Source organism: Salvelinus fontinalis, chromosome 8, assembly GCF_029448725.1.
Source record: "Salvelinus fontinalis isolate EN_2023a chromosome 8, ASM2944872v1, whole genome shotgun sequence".
NCBI classification, from domain to species: Eukaryota; Metazoa; Chordata; class Actinopteri; order Salmoniformes; family Salmonidae; genus Salvelinus; species Salvelinus fontinalis.
This window is the reverse complement of record NC_074672.1, coordinates 47663389-47689435: the sequence shown is the minus strand read 5'-3', so window position 1 is coordinate 47689435 and position 26047 is coordinate 47663389. Positions and strand designations below refer to the sequence as shown.

The following is a 26047-nucleotide window of genomic DNA, read 5'->3' as shown; positions in this document are numbered from 1 at the left end:
GTTATGGTAAGAGATCCGGCTTGGATTAATAGTAACACACACACACACTCACTCTCTCAGTCTCTCACTCTCACACTCTCACTCTCTATCTGTCTCTGTCTCTCTCTCTCTCTGTATCTCTCTCTCTCTCTGTGTCTCTGTGTAATCCTCAGTGTGCTGTCATTTATAAAGTCTCCTGGCTGGCTCACTAGAGCGATTTGTAGTGTGTGATTTCTTTTTTTTGTAGTAGGTATGTGTATATTTTACCAATATCCACACTACCTACCGTACCACTTGGAATGAAGTAATGTATCAACCATGCTGTAGGTGCTGTAGGAATGTATTCTGAAGGAAAATGTAAACGCAACAAGTAAAGTGTTGGTCACATGTTTCATGAGCTGAAATGAAAGATCCCAGAAATATTCCATGCGCACAAAAAAGCTTATTTCTCTCAAATGTTAGTGAGCATTTCTCCTTTGCCAAGATAATCCACCAACCTGACCGGTGTGGCATATCAAAAAGGCCACTCTAAAATGTGCAGTTGTGTCACACAACACAATGCCCCAGATTTCTCAAGGTGAGGGAGAATCCCGCAGGCTTCTTCGCCTACGGAACCGTCTGAGACCAGCCACACAGGTAGCTCATGAAACACGGGACAAACACTTTACATGTTGCGTTCAAAAAAAATCTGTCTACTGCAGTGCATTCTGAAAGTATTCAGACCCCTTCACCTTTTCCATAATTTGTTACGTTATAGACTTATTCTAAAATTGATGAAAAAATTTGCTAAATCCCCATCAATCTACACACAATATCCCACAATGACAAAGCAAAAACAGGGTTTTAGAATTTTTTGCAAGTTTATAAAAAATAAAACAAAAATAGCACATTTTAAATAAGTATTCAGGCCCTTTACTCAGTACTTTGTTGAAGCACCTTTGGCAGCGATTACAGCTTTGAGTCTTCTTGGGTATGACGCTACAAGCTTGGCACACCTGTATTTGGGGAGTTTCTCCTATTCTTCTCTGAAGATCCTCTCAAGCTCTGTCAGGTTGGATGGGGAGCGTTGCTGCACAGCTATTTTCAGGTCTCTCCAGAGATGTTCAAGTCCGGGCTCTGGTTGGGCCACTTAAGGACATTCAGACTTGTCCCGAAGCCACTCCTGCATTGTCTTGGCTGTGTGCTTAGGGTTGTTGTCCTGCTGGAAGGTGAACCTTCGCCCCAGTCTGAGGTTCTGAGCACTCTGGAGCAGGTTTTCATCAAGGATCTCTCTGTACTTTGCTCCGTTCATCTTTCCCTCGATTCTGACTAGTCTCCAAGTCCTTCTGCTGAAAAACATCCCCACCGCGTAATGCTGCCACCACCATGCTTCACCGTAGGGATGCTGCCACCACCATGCTTCACCGTAGGGATGCTGCCACCACCATGCTTCACCGTAGGGATGCTGCCACCACCATGCCTCACCGTAGGGATGCTGCCACCACCATGCCTCACCGTAGGGATGCTGCCACCACCATGCCTCACCGTAGGGATGCTGCCACCACCATGCTTCACCGTAGGGATGCTGCCACCACCATGCTTCACTGTAGGGTGAAGAGTTCAATCTTGGTTTCATCAGACCGGAGAATCTTGTTTCTCATGGTCTGAGATTCTTTAGGTGCCTTTTGGCAAACTCCAAGCGGGCTGTCATGTGCCTTTTACTGAGGAGTGGCTTCCGTCTGGCCACTCTACCATAAAGGCCTGATTGGTGGAGTGCTGCGGAGATGGTTGTCCTTCTGGAAGGTTCTCCCATCTCCACAGAGGAACTCTAGAGCTCTGTCACAGTGACCATCGGGTTTTTGGTCACCTCCCTGACCAAGGCCCTTCTCCCCGATTGCTCAGTTTGGCCGGGCGGTCAGCTCTAGGAAGAGTCTTGGTGGTTCCAAACTTCTTCCATTTAAGAATGATGGAGGCCACTGTGTTCTTGGGGATCTTCAATGATGCAGACATTTTTTGGTACCCTTCCCCAGATCTGTGCCTCAACACAGTCCTGTCTCTTTATAATACATTTGCAAAAATTTTGAAAAACCTGTTTTTGCTTTGTCATTATGGGGTATTGTGTGTAGATTGATGAGGGAAAAAATGATTTTATACATTTTAGAACAACAGCTGTAACGTAATAAAATGTGGAAAACGTTTAGGGGTCTGAATACTTTCCCGAATACACTGCATATACGAACTGTGTTGTGAGCATAATGTTAGAGTACTTTGAAAAAATATATTCAGTATTTGAAACACCATTTCAAGTGTCCAGCCCAGCCCATATGGTCTTTAAAGGCACTACTTATATTAAAAAATAAAAAAGAATAGTACATATTTGAAACCTGATCCCCCTCCATGTCTCGTTCCTTCTCTCAGATTAGTAACCCAGCTACTCGCATGCTGAAGACTGCTGCGGCTCAGGTGGGCACGTCAGGTGTCGCCACACCCGGAACACCCAATCGGCCAATCATCACCGTGCACAAGTCTGGCACGGTGACGGTTGCCCAGCAACACCAGGTGGTTACCACGGTAGTGGGAGGAGTCACCAAGACCATCACTCTGGTTAAGAGTCCCCTCACTCTGGGGGGAGGTGGCACGTTGGTAAGATCACAGCTGACAGAGGCTGTTTAGTGGCCTTAGTAGAATCGCTAAAGTTAGCCAGTGAACTCTGATAAATATTTATAACATAACTTTTTATAATTCAGTACGAACTTAAGATTTTTTGGGGGGTTCGGGTTTCTGCATTTATCGGTTTTAATTGTTCGTTCGACTCTATTGAAATAATACATGCTTGTTTTTTAAAGCATCATAACAAAAGAAAATGTATTTAAAACAAACAATAACGTTTTTAGCAAGTCAGCTGGCCAGCTTATTGACCCCTGGTTTAGCAGGGACTCACTGCATCTGTTTTGTGCCCCCGTTCTAAGCTGACTGCGGCCAACCAGGGCCAAAACAAAGTGATGTCTGGCAAGGACGTGCAGCATTGGGTTAGTTTGGATACCTTCTGTTGTCTTTTACATGAACAGTAGAACAGTCCATTCCCCCCATGGGGGTCACATATTAAACATGTATTGTGGAACAGTCCATTCCCCCCTTTGGGGGTCACATATTAAACATGTATTGTGGAACAGTCCATTCCCCCCTTTGGGGGGCGGTCACATATAGAACAGTCCATTCCCCCCACGGGGGTCACATATTAAACATGTATTGTGGAACAGTCCATTCCCCCCTTTGGGGGTCACATATTAAACATGTATTGTGGAACAGTCCATTCCCCCCATGGGGGGGGGTCACATATAGAACAGTCCATTCCCCCCATGGGGGGGTCACATATAGAACAGTCCATTCCCCCCATTGGGGGGTCACATATAGAACAGTCCATTCCCCCCATGGGGCGGTCACATATTGAACAGTCCATTCCCCCCCATGGGGGTCACATATTAAACATGTATTGTGGAGCAGCCCATTCCCCCCACGGGGGTCACATATTAAACATGTATTGTGGAACAGTCCATTCCCCCCATGGGGGTCACATATTAAACATGTATTGTGGAACAGTCCATTCCCCCCACGGGGGTCACATATTAAACATGTATTGTGGAACAGTCCATTCCCCCCTTTTGGGGGTCACATATTAAACATGTATTGTGGAACAGTCCATTCCCCCCTTTGGGGGTCACATATTAAACATGTATTGTGGAACAGTCCATTCCCCCCTTTGGGGGTCACATATTAAACATGTATTGTGGAACAGTCCATTCCCCCCTTTGGGGGTCACATATTAAACATGTATTGTGGAACAGTCCATTCCCCCTACGGGGGTCACATATATTGTATTGTGGAACAGTCCATTCCCCCCTTTGGGGGTCACATATTAAACATGTATTGTGGAACAGTCCATTCCCCCTACGGGGGTCACATATATTGTATTGTGGAACAGTCCATTCTCCCCAATTGGGGGTCACATATTAAACATGCATTGTACTGTATTCACTCACTGTATTGTAAGTTGCTTTGGATAAAAGCATCTGCTATCTGGCATGAAATAAATTTAATGAATTAACTTTTTATTATGTGACCAATTTCAAATATATAGTTTCCTCATCCTTGTAAGTACAACAATACACACGTGTTATATGGTGTTAAATAGTGGAAACGTCATAGTGTCATGTGCTGTATTACGTTAAATAGAAATAGACCTATGTTGATAGTAAAAGTCCTGTGGCGTTAGACCAGTCTTTCCTCTGTGATCTGACGGTCTCTCCTACTTCCTGTTCTCTAGCTGTCTAACCTGTCCAACCTGGGGAAGGTGATGTCAGTAGTCCAGACCAAACCTGGTCAGACCGGGGTGGTGACGGGACAGGCTGGCTCCAGCCTACAGCACATCCTACAGGTCAGTAATACAGGTTTAGGTATACAATACAGGCCAGTAATACATTTAGTTATACAATACAGGACAGTAATACAGGTTTAGTAATACAATACAGGCCAGTAATACATTTAGTTATACAATATAGGACAGTAATACATTTAGTTATACAATACAGGACAGTAATACATTTAGTTATACAATACAGGACAGTAATACATTTAGTTATACAATACAGGTCAGTAATATATTTAGTTATACAATACAGGACAGTAATACAGGTTTAGTTATACAATACAGGACAGTAATACAGGTTTAGTTATACAATACAGGACAGTAATATATTTAGTTATACAATACAGGACAGTAATACAGGTTTAGTTATACAATACAGGACAGTAATATATTTAGTTATACAATACAGGACAGTAATACAGGTTTAGTTATACAATACAGGTCAGTGATACATTTAGTTATACAATACAGGACAGTAATACATTTAGTTATACAGGTCAGTAATACATTTAGTTATACAATACAGGACAGTAATATATTTAGTTATACAATACAGGCCAGTAATATATTTAGTTATACAATACAGGACAGTAATACATTTAGTTATACAATACAGGACAGTAATATATTTAGTTATACAATACAGGCCAGTAATATATTTAGTTATACAATACAGGACAGTAATACATTTAGTTATACAATACAGGCCAGTAATATATTTAGTTATACAATACAGGACAGTAGTACATTTAGTTATACAATACAGGCCAGTAATACATTTAGTTATACAATACAGGCCAGTAATACATTTAGTTATACAATACAGTAATACATTTAATACAGGTCAGTAATACAGGTTTAGTTATACAATACAGGACAGTAATACATTTAGTTATACAATACAGGACAGTAATACATTTAGTTATACAATACAGGACACTAATACATTTAGTTATACAATACAGGACAGTAATACGTTTAGTTATACATTACAGGACAGTAATACGTTTAGTTATACAATACAGGCCAGTGATACATTTAGTTATACAATACAGGACAGTAATACATTTAGTTATACAGGTCAGTAATACATTTAGTTATACAATACAGGTCAGTAATACATTTAGTTATACAATACAGGTCAGTAATACAGGTTTAGTTATACAATACAGGACAGTAATACATTTAGTTATACAGGTCAGTAATACATTTAGTTATACAATACAGGACAGTAATACATTTAGTTATACAATACAGGACAGTAATATATTTAGTTATACAATACAGGCCAGTAATATATTTAGTTATACAATACAGGTCAGTAATACAGGTTTAGTTATACAATACAGGACAGTAATATATTTAGTTATACAATACAGGCCAGTAATATATTTAGTTATACAATACAGGACAGTAATACATTTAGTTATACAATACAGGACAGTAATATATTTAGTTATACAATACAGGACAGTAATACATTTAGTTATACAATACAGGACAGTAATATATTTAGTTATACAATACAGGCCAGTAATATATTTAGTTATACAATACAGGACAGTAATACATTTAGTTATACGATACAGGCCAGTAATATATTTAGTTATACAATACAGGACAGTAGTACATTTAGTTATACAATACAGGCCAGTAATATATTTAGTTATACAATACAGTAATACATTTAATACAGGTCAGTAATACAGGTTTAGTTATACAATACAGGACAGTAATACATTTAGTTATACAATACAGGACACTAATACATTTAGTTATACAATACAGGACAGTAATACATTTAGTTATACAATACAGGTCAGTGATACAGGTTTAGTTATACAATACAGGTCAGTAATACAGGTTTAGTTATACAATACAGGTCAGTGATACATTTAGTTATACAATACAGGACAGTAATACATTTAGTTATACAGGTCAGTAATACATTTAGTTATACAATACAGGACAGTAATATATTTAGTTATACAATATCAATCAATCAATCAATTTTATTTTATATAGCCCTTCGTACATCAGATAATATCTCGAAGTGCTGTACAGAAACCCAGCCTAAAACCCCAAACAGCTAGAATGCAGGTGTAGAAGCACGGTGGCTAGGAAAAACTCCCTAGAAAGGCCAAAACCTAGGAAGAAACCTAGAGAGGAACCAGGCTATGAGGGGTGGCCAGTCCTCTTCTGGCTGTGCCGGGTGGAGATTATAACAGAACTATGCCAAGATGTTCAAAAATGTTCATAAGTGACAAGCATGGTCAAATAATAATCATGAATAATACTGTATACAATACAGGCCAGTAATACATTTAGTTATACAATACAGGACAGTAATATATTTAGTTATACAATACAGGACAGTAATATATTTAGTTATACAATACAGGACAGTAATACAGGTTTAGTTATACAATACAGGACAGTAATATATTTAGTTATACAGGACAGTAATACATTTAGTTATACAATACAGGCCAGTAATATATTTAGTTATACAATACAGGACAGTAATACATTTAGTTATACAATACAGGACAGTAATACATTTAGTTATACAGGACAGTAATACATTTAGTTATACAATACAGGCCAGTAATACATTTAGTTGTGTAACTACAGGACAGTACACAACGATCAACTTATTGGTGAATTCACATCGACAGCTGATTCTTATCCATAGTCCCTGTGAGATCCTGTGTAAACAGATCGGGAATATGTTCCGACGTATAGAGAGCGAGTCTCCAACTGTCTACCAAGCTGAAATGTATTTTATTTCACCTTTTATGGCCAAAGATACCTGGCCAAAGATAAAGCAAAGCAGTGCGACACAAAAACCAACAACACAGAGTTACACATGGAATAAACAAACGTACGGTCAATAACACAATAGAAAAAGAAGTCTGTATACAATGTGTGCAAATGGCGTGAGGAGGTAAGGCAATAAATAGGAAAATAGTAGCGAAGTAATTACAATTGATCAACTGAACACGGGGGTGATAGATGTGCAGATGATGATGTGCAAGTAGAGATACTGGTGTGCAAAAGAATGGTTTGTGGCATGATGTACGTCAGCTTCCACCTCTCGTCTTCACCTCTGACCCCTCTCTCTTCTTCCTGTTCCCCCCCCCCCCCCAGACGAAGGGTCCTCTCCCGGCGGGTACTATCCTGAAGCTGGTGACGTCAGCCGACGGTACGCCCACCACCATCATCACCACTTCCAAGGCCGGGGGCACCGTTGGGGGAAAGCCCACCATCTTGTCCTATAGCAGCATGCCCACCTCCACCTCAAAGCCGGGCACCCACATTATACCCATTGGAAAAACGGGTTCGTCTGCCTTCCTATCGATCATTCCAATCAATTCGTCAGTCAATCTGTTGTGTTTGTCCGCTGCGGGTCTGGAGCCTTTTTAGATTTCTGTCACGCACTGGTGACAATTTCAGGACGGGTTATTATGGATTTTGACAGTCACTTCAATAGCAGCCGACCGTTGTCACTGTTGATGCGCCACTATGCCACGTCGTGATTCGTTTAAGTCAACTGACGGGAAAAAGTGGTCTGTTCCCCTTTTCTGTGATGGCAGTCTCCCGACGTCGACATTCGACATTCCAAAACATGTAGATATTTGTCTTGACTTGAATCGAAACGCAACACTTCAACATTAACCTTTATAGCAAGCAGTCTTCTACAAATGGTCTTCTAACCAAATTCCCAGATACCTGGCCCTGATTACACATAGAAGTAGACCTATAGACTACCTGGCCTGATTACACATAGAAGTAGACCTATAGACTACCTGATTACACATAGAAGTAGGTCTATAGGCTACCTGATTAAACATAGACGTAGGTCTATAGGCTACCTGGCCTGATTACACATAGAAGTAGACCTATAGACTACCTGGCCTGATTACACATAGAAGTAGACCTATAGACTACCTGATTACACATAGAAGTAGGTCTATAGGCTACCTGGCCCTGATTACACATAGAAGTAGGTCTATAGACTACCTGGCCTGATTACACATAGAAGTAGACCTATAGACTACCTGATTACACATAGAAGTAGGTCTATAGGCTACCTGGCCCTGATTACACATAGAAGTAGGTCTATAGACTACCTGGCCTGATTACACATAGAAGTAGACCTATAGACTACCTGATTACACATAGAAGTAGACCTATAGACTACCTGATTACACATAGAAGTAGGTCTATAGGCTACCTGATTAAACATAGACGTAGGTCTATAGGCTACCTGGCCTGATTACACATAGAAGTAGACCTATAGACTACCTGGCCTGATTACACATAGAAGTAGACCTATAGACTACCTGATTACACATAGAAGTAGGTCTATAGGCTACCTGATTACACATAGACGTAGGTCTATAGGCTACCTGGCCTGATTACACATAGAAGTAGACCTATAGACTACCTGATTACACATAGAAGTAGACCTATAGACTACCTGGTTACACATAGAAGTAGGCCTATAGGCTACCTGATTGCACATATAAGTAGGTCTATAGGCTACCTGATTACACAGAGAAGTAGGTCTATAGGCTACCTGATTACACAGAGAAGTAGGTCTATAGGCTACCTGATTACACATAGAAGTTACAATTGGCTCATTCATCCCCCTCTTCTCCCCTGTAACTATTCCCCAGGTCGTTGCTGCAAATGAGAACGTGTTCTCAGTCAACTTACCTGGTAAAATAACGGTAAAATAAAAAATAAATAAAAAAGGTCTGTGGGCTACCTGGCTTGCGTGCAAATTCAAGCATATAAATGTGCCCGTTTGTGGATCTGATTAGTATTTCTGATTGGCTTAAAGCACCACCACTAATCGTGCTGTGGAGCTTCTCAAAGTAATGTTTTCTTCACCCCAAACAAAAAGCAAACTAAGTATTTTATTTATTTATTTTTTTACATCCATTGAGAATGACAATAGTTCCTCGATGTCTAGCTCTCTCTCCCCCTTTCGATAACCACTCGTTGTGAAAGGGACAAAATGTCATGCTCTGATCCAGTGGAAACATCATGAAATAGGTCTAATCCCTTGTGCAAAATGGCCGACAGCTGTGTCTGTCCTGACCGGCTAGTTTGCTAGTGAAAGCTTTGGGCCTGATCCCAAGTTAATAGTTGATACAATGTTTCAAGTTTGTTGCAGACAGACCACGCGTAGCCAATGTTGATTTATAAGATATTTATTTTTCATCAGGGTATTTTCTACCTGCAGGCTTCCATGTTTTTATTTGTTGGCTTTATGTAAGCTTTTTTTTTTTTTTTTTTACATCGTTGACAATATAAGTAACTTTTTTAGGTTTTTATCATTTATTTCGAATTTTGATTAACTACATGACAATTATTTTTTTGAGATATGAAAGCATTTTATTTTTTAAATTATATTTAAACTGTTCCGTGAAAAAGGTGGAAATGAAAACCGTAAACTGAAACACAGATCGGTAGAAATTAAGATACATTTGCAAAGCAAGTACATATTTCTGTAGGCTTTGGCGGCACACCCACTCGCATGTGCAGAGGGGATCAGAATTGAACAAGAGACACGTAACGGAGGGGGGGGAAAGGAGAACGTAGGGAACACAACTGATCACTCGGTTTGGTTTGTTGTTGTTGTGGTTTGTTGTTGTTGTGGTTTGTTGTTGTTGTGGTTTGTTGTTGTTGTGGTTTGTTGTTGTTGTGGTTTGTTGTTGTTGTTGTGGTTTGTTGTTGTGGTTTGTTGTTGTGGTTTGTTGTTGTTGTTGTGGTTTGTTGTTGTGGTTTGTTGTTGTGGTTTGTTGTTGTGAGTGTTGTTGTTGTAGTTTGTTGTTGTTGTAGTTTGTTGTGGTTTTTTGTTGTTGTTGTTGTGAGTGTTGTTGTTGTGGTTTGTTGTTGTGAGTGTTGTTGTTGTGGTTTGTTGTTGTTGATGTTGTGAGTGTTGTTGTGGTTTGTTGTTGTTGTGAGTGTTGTTGTGAGTGTTGTTGTGGTTTATTGTTGTTGTTGTTGTGAGATAATGACACCTAACAAATGGAAGGAACACTGGAGGTCCATGTGAATTAACGTTTGTCTTTGGAACGATTTCACCTGCCACAAAGCCGACTCCAGATGCCTAAGCCAACTGTATGACAGTAGTAGAACTTCTTTGGCCCCCTAGTAGTCATACTACCCATAGGATTTTACCTGGAATTTTGTGAAAAATGTCTTCGTTTTAACGCGCCCCCCCCCCCATCCCCCCCCCCCCCCCCCCCCCCCAGTTTAAACATTAAGAGAAAAAAAATCAATTTGTCACATCCCTATTGGGAACAGAAAACTGTTTTGATGTCGGGATTTTCTTCCGCGAGCAGAATGTTGGCCCAGTTCCATCTCTTCCCACTGCCGGCCACTGGGCTTCCTGTCATCACCATATTTGGTAGTGAGTGGAAATTCCAACCGCATTCTTCAGGTTTATACATCCGGTGAAACGTCTGGCTCCTTGTTCCGTCTCCTTGTTCCGCCTCCTTGTTCCGTCTCCTTGTTCCGTCTCCTTGTTCCGTCTCCTTGTTCCGTCTCCTTGTTCCGGCTCCTTGTTCCGGCTCCTTGTTCCGGCTCCTTGTTCCGGCTCCTTGTTCCGTCTCCTTGTTCTAGCTATGACATAATTTTCAATATAAATGTTGGGAATATTTTATTTAATTTTCAACATTAATTTCCAATGATATTGTACTTTATTAGGTAACTACTAAATGAGTCCAAAAGTGTGCTGTGATTTATTTTGTTGATATACCAGAAATGGGTTTCCCCTTGCCTTCTACATATAATTGTACTAATGTGTTTTAATCTGTTGTCTGGTCAGGAGTGACAGGAAGTGGTATGAAGTCCCCCATTACCATCATTACCACTAAGATGATGACACCAGGCACCGGGACACCAGGCAAGATCATCAGCGCAATGCCCAGAGCTGGGCCTGGTCAGCAGGGACTCACACAGGTACCCCAACCCCCCTCTATCCCCTCTCTAACCTTTAACCCTGGTACAGTAACACCAGCACTATGCCCAGACCTGGGGCTGGTCAGCAGGGACTCACACAGGTACCCCAACCCCCCCCTCTATCCCCTCTCTAACCTTTAACCCTGGTACAGTACTATGCCCAGACCTGGGGCTGGTCAGCAGGTACTCACACAGGTAAAGGGGGCGTAAAAGCCATTAATAAAGCCATAACATGAGTGGCTCACATCAGTCAAACTAACATTTGTAAAATGCTGTAGAAACATTTTTGATTTATTTATTTTTATTTGACCTTTTATTTAACGAGGCAAGTCAGTTAAGAACAAATTCTTATTTTTAATGACGGCCTAGAAACAGTGGGTTAACCTGTACTGCTCCAGCGGAACTCCTCCCACATTCCACTGAAAAGGCAGAGCGCGAAATTCAAAATATATTTTTTAGAAATATTTAACTTTCACACATTAGCAAGTCCAATACAGCAAATGAAAGATAAACATCTTGTGAATCCAGCCAACATGTCTGTTTTTTAAAATATTTTACAGCGAAAACACCACGTATATTTATGTTAGCTCACCACCAAATACAAAAAAGGACAGACATTTTTCACAGCACAGGTAGCATGCACAAAGCCAACCTAACTAACCAAGAACCAACCAAACTAACCAAGAAACAACTTCATCAGATGACAGTCTTATTACATGTTATACAATAAACATATGTTTTGTTCGAAAAATGTGCATATTTGAAGTATAAATCAGTTTTACATTGCAGCTACCATCACAGCTACCGTCAGAAATAGAACCGAAGCAGCCAGAGTAATTACAGACACCAACGTCAAATACCTAAATACTCATCATAAAACATTTCTGAAAAATACATGGTGTACAGCAAATAAAAGACAAACATCTTGTGAATCCAGCCAATATTTCCGATTTTTTTTAAGTGTTTTACAGCGAAAACACAATATAGCCTTAGATTAGCTTACTACAATAGCCTACCACACTACCGCATTCATTCATCAAGGCATGTTAGCGATAGCAATAGGCACGTTAGCGATAGGGAATAAACCAGCAAAAGATATTCATTTTCACTAACCTTCATAAACCTTCATCAGATGACAGTCCTATAACATCAGGTTATACAAACACTTATGTCTTGTTCGAAAATGTGCATATTTAGAGCTGAAATCAGTGGTTATACATTGTGCTAACGTAGCATCTTTTTCCCAGAATGTGCGGATATTTTTACGACACTCAACTATTCTGACCAAATAACTATTCATAAACGTTACTAGAAAATACATGTTGTATAGGAAATGATAGATACACTAGTTCTTAATGCAATCGCCATGTTAGAATTCTAAAAATAACTTTATTACGACATACGACATAGTTATAGCGAGAGAGTACCCAAAATCTGGGCGCAAACGACTATTTCACATGTTCGACAGATATATGAAATAGCATCATAAAATGGGTCCTACTTTTGATGATCTTTCATCAGAATGTTGTACAAGGGGTCCTTTGTCGGGAACAATCGTTGTTTGGATTTAGAATGTCCTCTTCTCCAGTCAATTAGCACGGAAAGCTAGCAAAGTAGCGCAAAGCTCTCCTTCCTGAACAAAGGCACACAACGCAACACGCCTAACGTCCCGAATAAATTTCAATAATCTAATAAAACTATATTGAAAAAACATACTTTACGATGATATTGTCACGTATCAAATAAAATCAAAGCCGGAGATATTAGTCGTCTATAACGGCAGCTTTTCAGAAGGCAAAACCAGGTCCCTTCACGCTCTCTCCAGGAAACTGGTGACACGTCATCCCGAGAGCTTTTATTCGACCCCAGATCAAGTTATACACTCCATTTCTTTCTCACTGCCTGTCGACATTTAGTGGAAGACGTATGAAGTGCATGTATACTGATATATATCAAGGACATTTATAGGTAGGCCCTAGAACAGAGCATCGATTTCAGATTTTCCACTTCCTGTCAGGAAGTTTGCTCCAACTTGAGTTCTGTTTTACTCACAGATATTATTCAAACGGTTTTAGAAATTAGAGAGTTTTCTATCCAATAGTAATAATAATATGCATATTGTACAAGCAAGAATTGAGTACGAGGCCGTTTAAATTGGGCATGATTTTCCCCCAAAGTGAAAACAGCACCCTCTGTCCTCAACAGGTAATACACTCCGGGACCGGATTTGTCCAGAGCAAATTGTGAATAAACGTTTTATTTTATTTTTTCATCTTTCTATCTGTAAAATACTCAAGTTAAAATGTACAACATATCAACATTTCCCGCTGAGTAAGTCTGTAAAATATATCAAAGGATAACCACACAGACTCTTCTAAATCTGAGAAAAATGACTTGGCGTGTGGGAAGAATCATGACTTTTTGGGAAATGTCAGTTAACCCTTTCCGTACAATTTCCACGGCCCAGCCGGAAATCCTAATTTAACATACAGTATATCACAAAAGTGAGTACATCCCTCACATTTTTGTAAATATTTGGGTATATCTTTTCATGTGACAACACTGAAGAAATGACACTTTGCTACAATGTAAAGTAGTGAGTGTACAGCTTGTATAACAGTGTACATTTGCTGTCCCCTCAAAATAACTCAACACACAGGCATTAATGTCTAAACCGCTGGCAACAAAAGTGAGTACACCCCTAAGTGAAAATGTCCAAATTGGTCCCAAAGTGTCAATATTTTGTGTGGCCACCATCATTTTCCAGCACTGCCTTAACCCTCTTGGGCACGGAGTTCACCAGAGCTTCACAGGTTGCCACTGGAGTCCTCTTCCACTCCTCCATGACGACATCACGGAGCTGGTGGATGTTAGAGACCTTGCACTCCTCCACCTTCCGTTTGAGGATGCCCCACAGATGCTCAATAGGGTTTAGGTCTGGAGACATGCTTGGCCAGTCCATCACCTTTACCCTCAGCTTCTTTAGCAAGGCAGTGGTCGTCTTGGAGGTGTGTTTGGGGTCGTTATCGTGTTGGAATACTGCCCTGCGGCCCAGTCTCCGAAGGGAGGGGATCATGCTCTGCTTCAGTATGTCACAGTACATGTTGGCATTCATGGTTCCCTCAATGAACTGTAGCTCCCCAGTGCCGGCAGCACTCATGCAGCCCCAGACCATGACACTCCCACCACCATGCTTGACTGTAGGCAAGACACACTTTTCTTTGTACTCCTCACCTGGTTGCCGCCAGACACGCTTGACACCATCTGAACCAAATACTTTTATCTTAGTCTCATCAGACCACGGGACATGGTTCCAGTAATCCATGTCCTTAGTCTGCTTGTCTTCAGCAAACTGTTTGCGGGCTTTCTTGTGCATCATCTTTAGAAGAGACTTCCTTCTGGGACCACAGCCATGCAGACCAGTTTGATGCAGTGTACGGCGTATGGTCTGAGCACTGACAGGCTGACCCCCCACCCCTTCAACCTCTGCAGCAATGCTGGCAGCACTCATACGGCTATTTCCCAAAGACAACCTCTGGATATGACGCTGAGCACGTGCACTCAACTTCTTTGGTCGACCATGGCGAGGCCTGTTCTGAGTGGAACCTGTCCAGTTAAACCGCTGTATGGTCTTGGCCACCGTGCTGCAGCTCAGTTTCAGGGTCTTGCTGATCTTCTTATAGCCCAGGCCATCTTTATGTAGAGCAACAAATATTTTTTTCAGATCCTCAGAGATTTCTTTGCCATGAGGTGCCATGTTGAACTTCCAGTGACCAGTCAGTATGAGGGAGTGTGAGAGCGATGACACCAAATTTAACACACCTGCTCCCCATTCACACCTGAGACCTTGTAACACTAAAGAGTCACATGACACCGGGGAGGGAAAATGGCTAATTGGGCCCAATTTGGAAATTTTCACTTAGGGGTGTACTCACTTTTGTTGCCAGCGGTTTAGACATTAATTGCTGTGTGTTGAGTTATTTTGAGGGGACAGCAAATGTACACTGTTATACAAGCTGTACACTCACTACTTTACATTGTAGCAAAGTGTCATTTCTTCAGTGTTGTCACATGAAAAAATATACTCAAATATTTACAAAAATGTGAGGGGCTTACTCACTTTTGTGATGTACTGTAATAAAACAATCCCCTTCAAAATATGTCTGTTTTTAAGCTAGAGATATCTTATATATTTTTTTTGCATGGGCTGCGTCTCAATTTGTCGATTTATCGTCCTTCCGCATCTGCAGTGAATGGTGTCGGGTAGAGCGGGGTTTATCTTCTCACACCAAAACGTCTGAACGGTTTGGCCTACAAAAACTGTTATGACCCCTCTGTGGAAAAATTAGACTCTCACAAACACGCTGGCTTTGCTCGACGACCACCCCCCCCCCCCCTCTCACTAACACACACACACACACACGACACACACACACACGACACAGGACCGTATAACTTCTTCTGTCAACTTACATTTTACATTTACATTTACGTCATTTAGCAGACGCTCTTATCCAGAGCGACTTACAGTAGAGTGCATACATTTTATTACATTTTACATACTGAGACAAGGATATCCCTACCGGCCAAACCCTCCCTAACCCGGACGACGCTATGCCAATTGTGCGTCGCCCCACGGACCTCCCGGTTGCGGCCGGCTGCGACAGAGCCTGGGCGCAAACACAGAGACTCTGGTGGCGCAGTTAGCACTGCGATGCAGTGCCCTAGACCACTGCGCCACCCGGGAGGCTGGCGCAGTGTCTGTAGCGTCACTACAGTTTGGGCTGCACACTAATATGACCCCTCTGTGGAAAGGTGAGACTCTCTCACAAACACGTACATGTCGGTTGCTCTAGGATGCTCACGAGACTCATCTGAAGGTCCCCGCTACCAGTTGGAAAAAAAAATTCATGGAAGATTATATGGAGATTAGTTTAGTGCCTAAAATAAGGGGTTAAATGATCCTTGATCCTTGACCATTTTATAACAATTCCATTTGTTCGCTTAGTAGAACCCCTTAGACTCTTAAGAGGGTTAGAAACTAATACACTGAATTTAGACGCCCAAATGCTTATTTAGACCCAGTCACTAACACTTCAGAGTAAGTTACAAACCTCACTACAGTTTATTTAGTAACACTATGAAATGGGCTTTTAAATTATGTCATTTAAATGTGAGCTTTTGACATGATTTTGATTTTTAAAGTGGATAAAATCTATTAAAATGTTGATGATATACTAAAGAAAATATAACAAAAAATATGTTTTTTTTAAACTTTTTTTTGTTTTTTTACTTTTTTGAAAATACTAATATGAATTTAATATGAATTTCTAAATTGGTGTCTGGCCTTAAGTTGTGGACACGTTATTTGTTTTTCCATCCAGCACCTGAATTATTGTCCATTGGTTAGAACAGATATTTTCCTTTTGCCTTTCACAACAAGCCCAGATATACACACACTGAGAGGTGTCAGCCGTACTGCAGAACCCTGGATTGAGAGCAATTGTTTGTATTTTTTAAGGATTTTTATTAGTTCCTGCCAAGGCAGCAGCTACTCTTCCTGGGGTTTATTATGGACCCCCATTAGTTCCTGCCAAGGCAGCAGCTACTCTTCCTGGGGTTTATTATGGATCCCCATTAGTTCCTGCCAAGGCAGCAGCTACTCTTCCTGGGGTTTATTATGGATCCCCATTAGTTCCTGCCAAGGCAGCAGCTGCTCTTCCTGGGGTTTATTATGGATCCCCATTAGTTCCTGTTTCCAAGGCAGCAGCTACTCTTCCTGGGGTTTATTATACATCAATGATGTTGCTCTTGCTGCGGGCGATTCCCTGATCCACCTCTACGCAGACGACACCATTCTGTATACTTCCGGCCCTTCCCTGGACACTGTGCTATCTAACCTCCAAACGAGCTTCAATGCCATACAACACTCCTTCCGTGGCCTCCAACTGCTCTTAAACGCTAGTAAAACCAAATGCATGCTTTTCAACCGTTCGATGCCTGCACCCGCACGCCCGACTAGCATCACCACCCTGGACGGTTCCGACCTAGAATATGTGGACATCTATAAATACCTAGGTGTCTGGCTAGACTGCAAACTCTCCTTCCAGACTCATATCAAACATCTCCAATCCAAAATCAAATCTAGAGTCGGCTTTCTATTCCGGAACAAAGCCTCCTTCACTCACGCTGCCAAACTTACCCTAGTAAAACTGACTATCCTACCGATCCTCGACTTCGGCGACGTCATCTACAAAATAGCTTCCAATACTCTACTCAGCAAACTGGATGCAGTCTATCACAGTGCCATCCGTTTTGTTACTAAAGCACCTTATACGACCCACCACTGCGACCTGTATGCCCTAGTCAGCTGGCCCTCGCTACATGTTCGTCGTCAGACCCACTGGCTCCAGGTCATCTACAAGGCTATGCTAGGCAAAGTGCCGCATTATCTCAGTTCACTGGTCACGATGGCTACACCCACCCGTAGCACGCGCTCCAGCAGGTGTATCTCACTGATCATCCCTAAAGCCAAAACCTCATTTGGACGCCTTTCCTTCCAGTTCTCTGCTGCCTGCGACTGGAACGAATTGCAAAAATCTCTGAAGTTGGAGACTTTTATCTCCCTCAACAACTTTAAAAATCTGCTATCCGAGCAGCTAACCGATCGCTGCAGCTGTACATAGTCCATCTGTAAACTACCCACCCAATTTACCTACCTCACCCCCATACTGCTTTTATTTATTTACTTTTCTGCTCTTTTGCACACCAGTATCTCTTCTTGCACATGATCATCTGATGATTTATCACTCCAGTGTTAATCTGCTAAATTGTAATTATTCGCTCCTATGGCCGATTTATTGCCTACCTCCTCATGCCTTTTGCACACATTGTATATAGATTCTCTTTTTTCTACCATGTTATTGACTTGTTTATTGTTTACTCCATGTGTAACTCTGTGTTGTTGTCTGTTCACACTGCTTTGCTTTATCTTGGCCAGGTCGCAGTTGCAAATGAGAACTTGTTCTCAACTAGCCTACCTGGTTAAATAAAGGTGAAATAAAAAAATAAAAAATTATGGATATATTAGTTCCTGCCAAGGTAGCAGTTACTCTTCCTGGGGTTTATTATGGATCCCCATTTAGTTCCTGCCAAGGCAGCAGCTACTCTTCCTGGGGTCCAGCAACATTAAGGCAGTTGTATACAATTTAAAAAATGACATTATTTTTCATATAACACTTAAGAGCCTTGCTCAAGGAAATAATATATTTCCTGTCTTGCGCGTGTATACATTCTCTGTTTCTATCAGGTGGTGCTGAACGGTGCCCCAATCAAGTTTATTTTTTATATAGCCCTTCGTACATCAGCTAATATCTCGAAGTGCTGTACAGAAACCCAGCCTAAAACCCCCAAACAGCAAGCGATGCAGGTGTAGAAGCGCGGTGGCTATAATAAATGTCAGTTGGCTTTTCATAGCCGATCATTAAGAGTTGAAACCAGCAGGTCTGGGACAGGTAGGGGTTCCGTAACCGCAGGACAGCCCAGAACTATTTTACTGTATATAAGATATCTATGTATCTTAACAGGGTGTTATCATTATGTTTCTACCAGGTGGTACTGAAGGGTACCCCCGGACAACCCGGAACTATTTTACGGACCGTCCCCATGGGAGGCGTACGTCTCGTCTCCCCGGTAACGGTTTCCGGTGTCAAACCTAACGTCACCACCCTGGTCGTCAAGGGAACCACGGGTAAGGAGCTCACTTGATAATCTCATCACAGCTTTGCTAGTCATGTCTAGTTACGCTACTAAAATATGATTTAGTTAAGGGACGCATTGAATCATCAACAGTCACTGTCATGCTTTAGCTTGTGCTGTTTTGCAGCATCGGGCCCATTACACTAGCCCGGGTACCAGTCTGTTAGCGCTACCGATGGCCGTCAATCAATTCGTAAATCAATGTTCTCCCTCTGAACAGGTGTGACCACGTTGGGTACGATGACTGGCACAGTGTCGACCAGCCTGGCAGGAGGAAGTGTTACCACCGCTGCTCCCATCACCACCTTGGGCACCATGACGACCCTGCCTGGACAGGTCACCGTCTCCGCAGCACAGGTACAGTTTATGTAGATGACATAGGTAGCACATTTACACAGGTAGCCCAATTCGGATCTTTTGCCCGATTATTGGCAAAAGAGCTGATCTAATTGGTCTAAAAGAGCTGATCTAATTGGTCTAAAAGAGCTGATCTAATTGGTCAAGAGTCCAATTAGTGAATAAGAAGATCAGAATTGTCTGCTTGTGTAAATGCGGCCTTAGTGTCTTATCTACCACCTTTGCTACGTCAGTCCAGTTTGGTACAGGGTGCACACTGTCGTCATTAATACTTGGAATGGGTGGACTTCCGTTTCAATTTGCTGCTAAGCTTGTCCTGGTGGCATACACCTGGGAGACACCAAGCTGACGTTGATACGTCCGGGTGACGCCAAGCTGACGTTGATACGTCCGGGTGACGCCAAGCTGACGTTGATACGTCCGGGTGACGCCAAGCTGACGTTGATACGTCCGGGTGACGCCAAGCTGACGTTGATACGTCTGGGAGACGCCAAGCTGACGTTGATACGTCTGAGAGACGCCAAGCTGACGTTGATACGTCTGAGAGACGCCAAGCTGACGTTGATACGTCTGAGAGACGCCAAGCTGACGTTGATACGTCTGAGAGACGCCAAGCTGACGTTGATACGTCTGAGAGACGCCAAGCTGACGTTGATACGTCTGAGAGACGCCAAGCTGACGTTGATACGTCTGAGAGACGCCAAGCTGACGTTGATACGTCTGAGAGACGCCAAGCTGACGTTGATACGTCCGGCTGAGTTTGATACGTCCGAGAGACGCCAAGCTGACGTTGATACGTCCGGGTGACGCCAAGCTGACGTTGATACGTCCGGGTGACGCCAAGCTGACGTTGATACGTCCGGGTGACGCCAAGCTGACGTTGATACGTCCGGGTGACGCCAAGCTGACGTTGATACGTCCGGGTGACGCCAAGCTGACGTTGATACGTCCGGGAGACGCCAAGCTGGCATTGATACGTCCGGGTGACGCCAAGCTGGCACAGTGTCGACCAGCCTGGCAGGAGGAAGTGTTACCACCGCTGCTCCCATCACCACCTTGGGCACCATGACGACCCTGCCTGGACAGGTCACCGTCTCCGCAGCACAGGTACAGTTTATGTAGATGACATAGGTAGCACATTTACACAGGTAGCCCAATTCGGATCTTTTGCCCGATTATTGGCAAAAGAGCTGATCTAATTGGTCTAAAAGAGCTGATCTAATTGGTCAAGAGTCCAATTAGTGAATAAGAAGATCAGAATTGTCTGCTTGTGTAAATGCGGCCTTAGTGTCTTATCTACCACCTTTGCTACGTCAGTCCAGTTTGGTACAGGGTGCACACTGTCGTCATTAATACTTGGAATGGGTGGACTTCCGTTTCAATTTGCTGCTAAGCTTGTCCTGGTGGCATACACCTGGGAGACACCAAGCTGGCGTTGATACGTCCGGGAGACACCAAGCTGGCGTTGATACGTCCGGGTGACACCAAGCTGGCGTTGATACGTCCGGGAGACACCAAGCTGGCGTTGATACGTCCGGGTGACGCCAAGCTGACGTTGATACGTCCGGGAGACACCAAGCTGGCGTTGATACGTCCGGGAGACGCCAAGCTGACGTTGATACGTCCGGGAGACGCCAAGCTGACGTTGATACGTCCGGGAGACGCCGAGCTGACGTTGATACGTCCGGGAGACGCCAAGCTGACGTTGATACGTCCGGGAGACGCCGAGCTGACGTTGATACGTCCGGGAGACGCCAAGCTGACGTTGATACGTCCGGGAGACGCCGAGCTGACGTTGATACGTCCGGGTGACGCCGAGCTGACGTTGATACGTCCGGGAGACGCCAAGCTGACGTTGATACGTCCGGGTGACGCCAAGCTGACGTTGATACGTCCGGGTGACGCCAAGCTGACGTTGATACGTCCGGGAGACGCCAAGCTGACGTTGATACGTCCGGGAGACGCCAAGCTGACGTTGATACGTCCGGGTGACGCCAAGCTGACGTTGATACGTCCGGCTGACGTTGATACGTCCGGGTGACGCCAAGCTGACGTTGATACGTCCGGCTGACGTTGATACGTTGCAGTGATTCTGTAGAAAATAATTTTTCTGTTCCGACATGCCACCATGAAAACATAACACTCAGAATGATTGAATTCCATTTTATAGAAATGTTTCTGAATTTTATTGGCTAGATTGAATTGTATTAAGTTGTTTTGTTGCCCTCTTGTGTCTCTGTCCTCCAGGCAGGAGGCCAGGCCACCCAGGTGACCTTAATCACTACCCCTAGCGGTGTGGAGGCTCAGCCTGTCCATGATCTTCCTGTCTCCTTCCTGTCCTCCCCCACCTCCGCCGACCCCTCCTCCACCCAGCCCGAGGCAGGCGACCCAGGCACCGTGACCCTGGTCTGCTCGAACCCCCCCTGCGAGACCCACGAGACTGGCACAACCAATACAGCGACCACAGCCTCCGCTAACATGACTGGTAATGGTGGGGTGGAGCGGGTGTGTTCAAACCCGCCGTGTGAAACCCACGAAACCGGCACCACCAATACTCAAACGACGGCGTCCTCCAACATGGGCCAGGTGCAGCAGGTGTGCACCAACCCGCCGTCAGAGACCCACGATACAGGTACCACCAACACCCAGACGACGGCGTCCTCCAACATGGGCCAGGTACAGCAGGTGTGCACCAACCCGCCGTCAGAGACCCACGATACAGGTACCACCAACACCCAGACTACCGTCAGCTGTAACATGGGATCCAACCAGCAACAACAACAGGGCTCCTGTGTAATCGACAACACCAGCGGGTCCGATCCCCCGTCCTCTCCGCCCCCCTCTTCCGGAGCCCTCTCCCCGTCGTCTGTCTCTGGTAGCAGCTCTGTGCCCGGGGTGTTACGACCGGAGACTCTGAGAACAGGGACTACCTACACCTCGACCACCGCACGCTCCAACATGGGCTCTGACAAGATGGGCATGACGCTCAGCTCCTCGTCCTCAGATAACCAGAGCAGGTCATCCGGTGGTGGTGGTGGAGGAGGATCCTCCCTCACCTCTCCTGTCTGCTCCAGTCCACCTTGTGAAACACACCAGGCAAGCCCCACTGAGGCCGGAGCTGGAGACAGCAGCGACACACAGGTCTGCTCCAATCCACCTTGTGAAACACACGAGACTGGCACTACCACTACGTCGACGCAGGCCAACTCCAGTATGGGCAACGGGCAGACGACAGGGACAGTGCAGAGGGTGTGTTCCAACCCGCCGTGTGAAACGCACGAGACTGGCACTACCACTACGTCGACGCAGGACAAGCAGACGACAGGGACCGTGCAAAAGGTGTGTTCCAATCCGCCGTGTGAAACGCACGAGACGGGCACCACCAACACCCCGTCTCAGACTACGTCCAACCTGGCGGGGACGGGGACAGGCACGGTCCAGAGGGTGTGTTCTAACCCGCCGTGTGAAACGCACGAGACGGGGACGACCAACACCCCGTCTCAGACTACGTCCAACCTGGCGGGGACGGGGACAGGCACGGTCCAGAGGGTGTGTTCCAACCCGCCGTGTGAAACGCACGAGACGGGGACGACCAACACAGCTACCACAGGTAGGACCTACTGTTATCTATCCACTGAGCATAACTGTGTCTGTAACTTGTTCCAAGTATCTCTCCAGGAGGATGGTCGACCACCCAGTATCTCTCCAGGAGGAGACCGTTTTAGTCCTGCTGTTGGGGACCGTTTTAGTCCTGCTGTTGGGGACCGTTTTAGTCCTACTGTTGGGGACCGTTTTAGTCCTACTGTTGGGGACCGTTTTAGTCCTACTGTTGGGGACCGTTTTAGTCCTGTTGTTGGGGACCGTTTTAGTCCTGCTGTTGGGGACCGTTTTAGTCCTGCTGTTGGGGGACCGTTTTAGTCCTGCTGTTGGGGGACTGTTTTAGTCCTGCTGTTGGAGTCCGTTTTAGTCCTGCTGTTGGGGACCGTTTTAGTCCTGCTGTTGGGGACCGTTTTAGTCCTGCTGTTGGGGACCAGGGACTGTTTTAGTCCTGCTGTTGGGGACCAGGGACTGTTTTAGTCCTGCTGTTGGGGGACCGTTTTAGTCCTGCTGTTGGGGGACCGTTTTAGTCCTGCTGTTGGGGACCGTTTTAGTCCTGCTGTTGGGGACCGTTTTAGTCCTGCTGTTGGGGACCGTTTTAGTCCTGCTGTTGGGGACCGTTTTAGTCCTACTGTTGGGGACCGTTTTAGTCCTGCTGTTGGGGGACCGTTTTAGTCCTGCTGTTGGGGACCGTTTTAGTCCTGCTGTTGGGGGGCCGTTTTAGTCCTACTGTTGGGGACCGTTTTAGTCCTACTGTTGGGGACCGTTTTAGTCCTGCTGTTGGGGGACCGTTTTAGTCCTGCCGTTGGGGGACCGTTTTAGTCCTGCTGTTGGGGACCGTTTTAGTCCTACTGTTGGGGACCGTTTTAGTCCTGCTGTTGGGGACCGTTTTAGTCCTACTGTTGGGGACCGTTTTAGTCCTACTGTTGGGGACCGTTTTAGTCCTACTGTTGGGGACCGTTTTAGTCCTACTGTTGGGGGCCGTTTTAGTCCTACTGTTGGGGGCCGTTTTAGTCCTGCTGTTGGGGACCGTTTTAGTCCTACTGTTGGGGGCCGTTTTAGTCCTACTGTTGGGGACCGTTTTAGTCCTGCTGTTGGGGACCGTTTTAGTCCTGCTGTTGGGGACCGTTTTAGTCCTGCTGTTGGGGGACCGTTTTAGTCCTGCTGTTGGGGACCGTTTTAGTCCTGCTGTTGGGGACCGTTTTAGTCCTGCTGTTGGGGGACCGTTTTAGTCCTGCTGTTGGGGACCGTTTTAGTCCTGCTGTTGGGGACCGGGGACCGTTTTAGTCCTACTGTTGGGGACCGTTTTAGTCCTGCTGTTGGGGACCGTTTTAGTCCTGCTGTTGGGGACCGTTTTAGTCCTGCTGTTGGGGACCGTTTTAGTCCTGCTGTTGGGGGCCGTTTTAGTCCTGCTGTTGGGGGACTGTTTTTATTCATAATGTTGGGATGTCTCTCCTCCCTCCAGCCCAGCCTGGTGACTCGACACAAGGAGACAACGGAACTACAGAGGTTCCCTCGTCGTCCTCGGCAACCACCGAGACCAGCGCATCGACGACATCTGGCAGAGCCGTCACCACGGTTACTCAGTCCACGCCCACACCTGGGCCCTGCGTACCTGTAAGGACATTATTACACCCATGGCTTTCATACGGTCAACGCTTTTAGGGTTAGTGTACTTGTCCTTTGGGGTTAGGGTACTTGTCCTTGGGGGTTAGTGTACTTGTCCTTTGGGGTTAGTGTCCTTGTCCTTTGGGGTTAGGGTACTTGTCCTTTGGGGTTAGGGTACTTGTCCTTGGGGGTTAGTGTACTTGTCCTTGGGGGTTAGTGTCCTTGGGGGTTAGGGTACTTGTCCTTGGGGGTTAGGGTACTTGTCCTTGGGGGTTAGGGTACTTGTCCTTGGGGGTTAGGGTACTTGTCCTTGGGGGTTAGGGTACTTGTCCTTGGGGGTTAGGGTACTTGTCCTTGGGGGTTAGTGTCCTTGGGGGTTAGTGTCCTTGTCCTTGGGGGTTAGGGTCCTTGTCCTTTGGGGTTAGGGTACTTGTCCTTGGGGGTTAGTGTACTTGTCCTTGGGGGTTAGTGTACTTGTCCTTGGGGGTTAGGGTACTTGTCCTTGGGGGTTAGGGTACTTGTCCTTGGGGGTTAGTGTCCTTGTCCTTGGGGGTTAGTGTCCTTGTCCTTGGGGGTTAGTGTACTTGTCCTTGGGGGTTAGTGTACTTGTCCTTGGGGGTTAGTGTACTTGTCCTTGGGGGTTAGTGTACTTGTCCTTGGGGGTTAGGGTACTTGTCCTTGGGGGTTAGTGTACTTGTCCTTGGGGGTTAGGGTACTTGTCCTTGGGGGTTAGGGTACTTGTCCTTGGGGGTTAGGGTACTTGTCCTTGGGGGTTAGGGTACTTGTCCTTGGGGGTTAGGGTACTTGTCCTTGGGGGTTAGGGTACTTGTCCTTGGGGGTTAGGGTACTTGTCCTTGGGGCTTAGGGTACTTGTCCTTGGGGCTTAGTGTCCTTGTCCTTGGGGCTTAGTGTCCTTGTCCTTGGGGGTTAGGGTACTTGTCCTTGGGGGTTAGGGTACTTGGGGGTTAGTGTACTTGTCCTTGGGGGTTAGTGTACTTGTCCTTGGGGGTTAGGGTACTTGTCCTTGGGGGTTAGGGTTAGTGTCCTTGTCCTTGGGGGTTAGTGTCCTTGGGGGTTAGGGTTAGTGTCCTTGAGAGTTAGGGTTAGTGTCCTTGTCCTTGGGGGTTAGGGTTAGTGTCCTTGGGGGTTAGTGTACTTGTCCTTGGGGGTTAGTGTCCTTGGTGGTTAGGGTTAGTGTCCTTGGGGGTTAGGGTTAGTGTCCTTGGGGGTTAGGGTTAGTGTCCTTGTCCTTGGGGGTTAGGGTTAGTGTCCTTGTCCTTGGGGGTTAGGGTTAGTGTCCTTGTCCTTGGGGGTTAGGGTTAGTGTCCTTGGGGGTTAGTGTACTTGTCCTTGGGGGTTAGTGTC

At 44.9% G+C, this 26047-nt stretch overlaps 1 protein-coding gene across 1 annotated transcript in view; it reads left to right on the top strand.

Moving 5' to 3' along the window:
* The window catches only part of LOC129861512 (host cell factor 1-like), a 54923-nt gene that overhangs the window by 12378 nt on the left and 16498 nt on the right, over nucleotides 1-26047 (top strand). Inside the window, exons 5-17 of the mRNA XM_055932890.1 lie at nucleotides 557-615; nucleotides 2377-2601; nucleotides 2928-2987; nucleotides 4283-4393; nucleotides 7535-7724; nucleotides 11229-11362; nucleotides 18974-19112; nucleotides 19341-19488; nucleotides 19682-19719; nucleotides 19815-20225; nucleotides 20472-20584; nucleotides 21725-23087; nucleotides 24540-24691. Coding sequence (XP_055788865.1) covers nucleotides 557-615; nucleotides 2377-2601; nucleotides 2928-2987; nucleotides 4283-4393; nucleotides 7535-7724; nucleotides 11229-11362; nucleotides 18974-19112; nucleotides 19341-19488; nucleotides 19682-19719; nucleotides 19815-20225; nucleotides 20472-20584; nucleotides 21725-23087; nucleotides 24540-24691 — 3143 coding nt within the window. The remainder of the gene's footprint in view (nucleotides 1-556; nucleotides 616-2376; nucleotides 2602-2927; nucleotides 2988-4282; nucleotides 4394-7534; nucleotides 7725-11228; nucleotides 11363-18973; nucleotides 19113-19340; nucleotides 19489-19681; nucleotides 19720-19814; nucleotides 20226-20471; nucleotides 20585-21724; nucleotides 23088-24539; nucleotides 24692-26047) is intronic.